We start from the raw sequence: 1,284 nt of genomic DNA, 5'->3' as shown, positions 1-1,284 counted from the left end.
TGAGGGATATGTACAGGAGGAGGGGTGGGGATGGAGGGCATGACTCATGGCACAATGCATCCAATTAATTTTTAAAAACCATTTTTTTCACTTCAAGGCCAGAAATTCTATCATTCATCCTCAAGATTAAAATAAAGAAATCCTAAACACTTTCAATTGTTGCCCTGAATGCAACAGGTAGAATCTTGATGAGATAAATGCATAAGGTTGGCTCCATCTCCTATGTGGCTAAGGCAAGAAGCTCTGATGCCTGCAGGATCCATCTTACTCCATGGAAAGCATTCTTCATGGTAATAGCCTTCCTGCACCCTTCAAATGTGACTGGGAATAGACACGGGTAGAGGAGCCCTCAAAGCCATGTGTTTCTATAAGACCGAGGGTATGGGCTACGAAGAAGCCAATTGAGAAGAGGATGGCTGTACTAAGTGAGCAGATGAAGGAGGCTGATAGATCATCTTCTGAATATGAAAAAGAAATTGAGGAGCTGAAGGAACTGCTACCTGAAATTAGAGAGAAGATAGAAGATGCGAAGGAGTCCCAGCGTAGTGGGAATGGAGCTGAATTGGCTCTGAAAGCAACTCTGGTGGAGAGCTCTACTTCAGGTTTCACTCCTAGTGGAGGAGGCACTTCAGTCTCCATGGTGGCCAGTAGAAAGCCAACAGATGGTGCTTCCTCATCTAACTGTGTGACTGATATTTCCCACCTTGTCAGAAAGAAGAGGAAACCAGAGGAAGAGAGTCCCCGAAAAGATGATGCAAAGAAAGCCAAACAAGAGCTGGAGGTGAATGGAGGCAGTGGGGATGCCGTCTCCAGTGGAAATGAAGTTTCAGAAAACATGGAGGAGGAGGCTGAGAATCAGGCTGAAAGCCAGGCAGCAGTGGAGGGGACCGTGGAGGCCGGAGCAACAGTTGAAAGCACTGCATGTTAAGAGAGGGCACAGAGCCTTCCTCCTGAGGGAAAGTGTTTTTGTATATAATGTATTTTTTCACTTTGGGGGGATTCTTTTTGTATAACTTCAATAAAGATTGTAAGCAAAAAAAAAAAAAAAAAAAAATGTTCTCTCCCTAGGGGAGAACAAGGAAACTAGGCAGAGGAAATTCAATTCACCACGAGGGTCAGGCCACATGACCCTAAAGAGAATGTTCCCTGAGCAACCTTTGCCAATGTATCCACAGCCTGTTACAAAGACTGCTGAGTGGAGGGTCCATTGTTAATCCACCAAACCATGTCTGTGGCTGTTCACCTTATAATATTGAGCCTGTACCATACTTGGCTCTTCGGGGC

General features: G+C 45.1%; 1 protein-coding gene across 1 annotated transcript; it reads left to right on the top strand.

Moving 5' to 3' along the window:
• The first annotated feature begins 391 nt into the window (after positions 1-391).
• Positions 392-1,048, top strand: LOC101093947 (nuclear autoantigenic sperm protein-like). Its single transcript, XM_019835914.3, has 2 exons — positions 392-583; positions 641-1,048. The coding sequence occupies exons 1-2, from the start codon at positions 413-415 to the stop codon at positions 926-928; spliced, it is 459 nt and encodes a 152-aa protein (XP_019691473.3). The 5' UTR covers positions 392-412; the 3' UTR covers positions 929-1,048.
• Positions 1,049-1,284: the final 236 nt, after the last annotated feature.

The sequence above is a fragment of the Felis catus genome, chromosome B4, assembly GCF_018350175.1.
Source record: "Felis catus isolate Fca126 chromosome B4, F.catus_Fca126_mat1.0, whole genome shotgun sequence".
Classification (NCBI taxonomy): Eukaryota; Metazoa; Chordata; class Mammalia; order Carnivora; family Felidae; genus Felis; species Felis catus.
This window is presented reverse-complemented; position numbering and strand designations above follow the sequence as displayed.

Bases quoted from the DNA above. Each gene is read 5' to 3' on its own strand.
- LOC101093947 (XM_019835914.3), top strand. From the start codon at position 413: ATGGCTGTACTAAGTGAGCAGATGAAGGAGGCTGATAGATCATCTTCT. The intron at 584-640 runs GTGGAGAGCTCT...TCAGTCTCCATG, and splicing joins TGGCTCTGAAAGCAACTCTG to GTGGCCAGTAGAAAGCCAAC.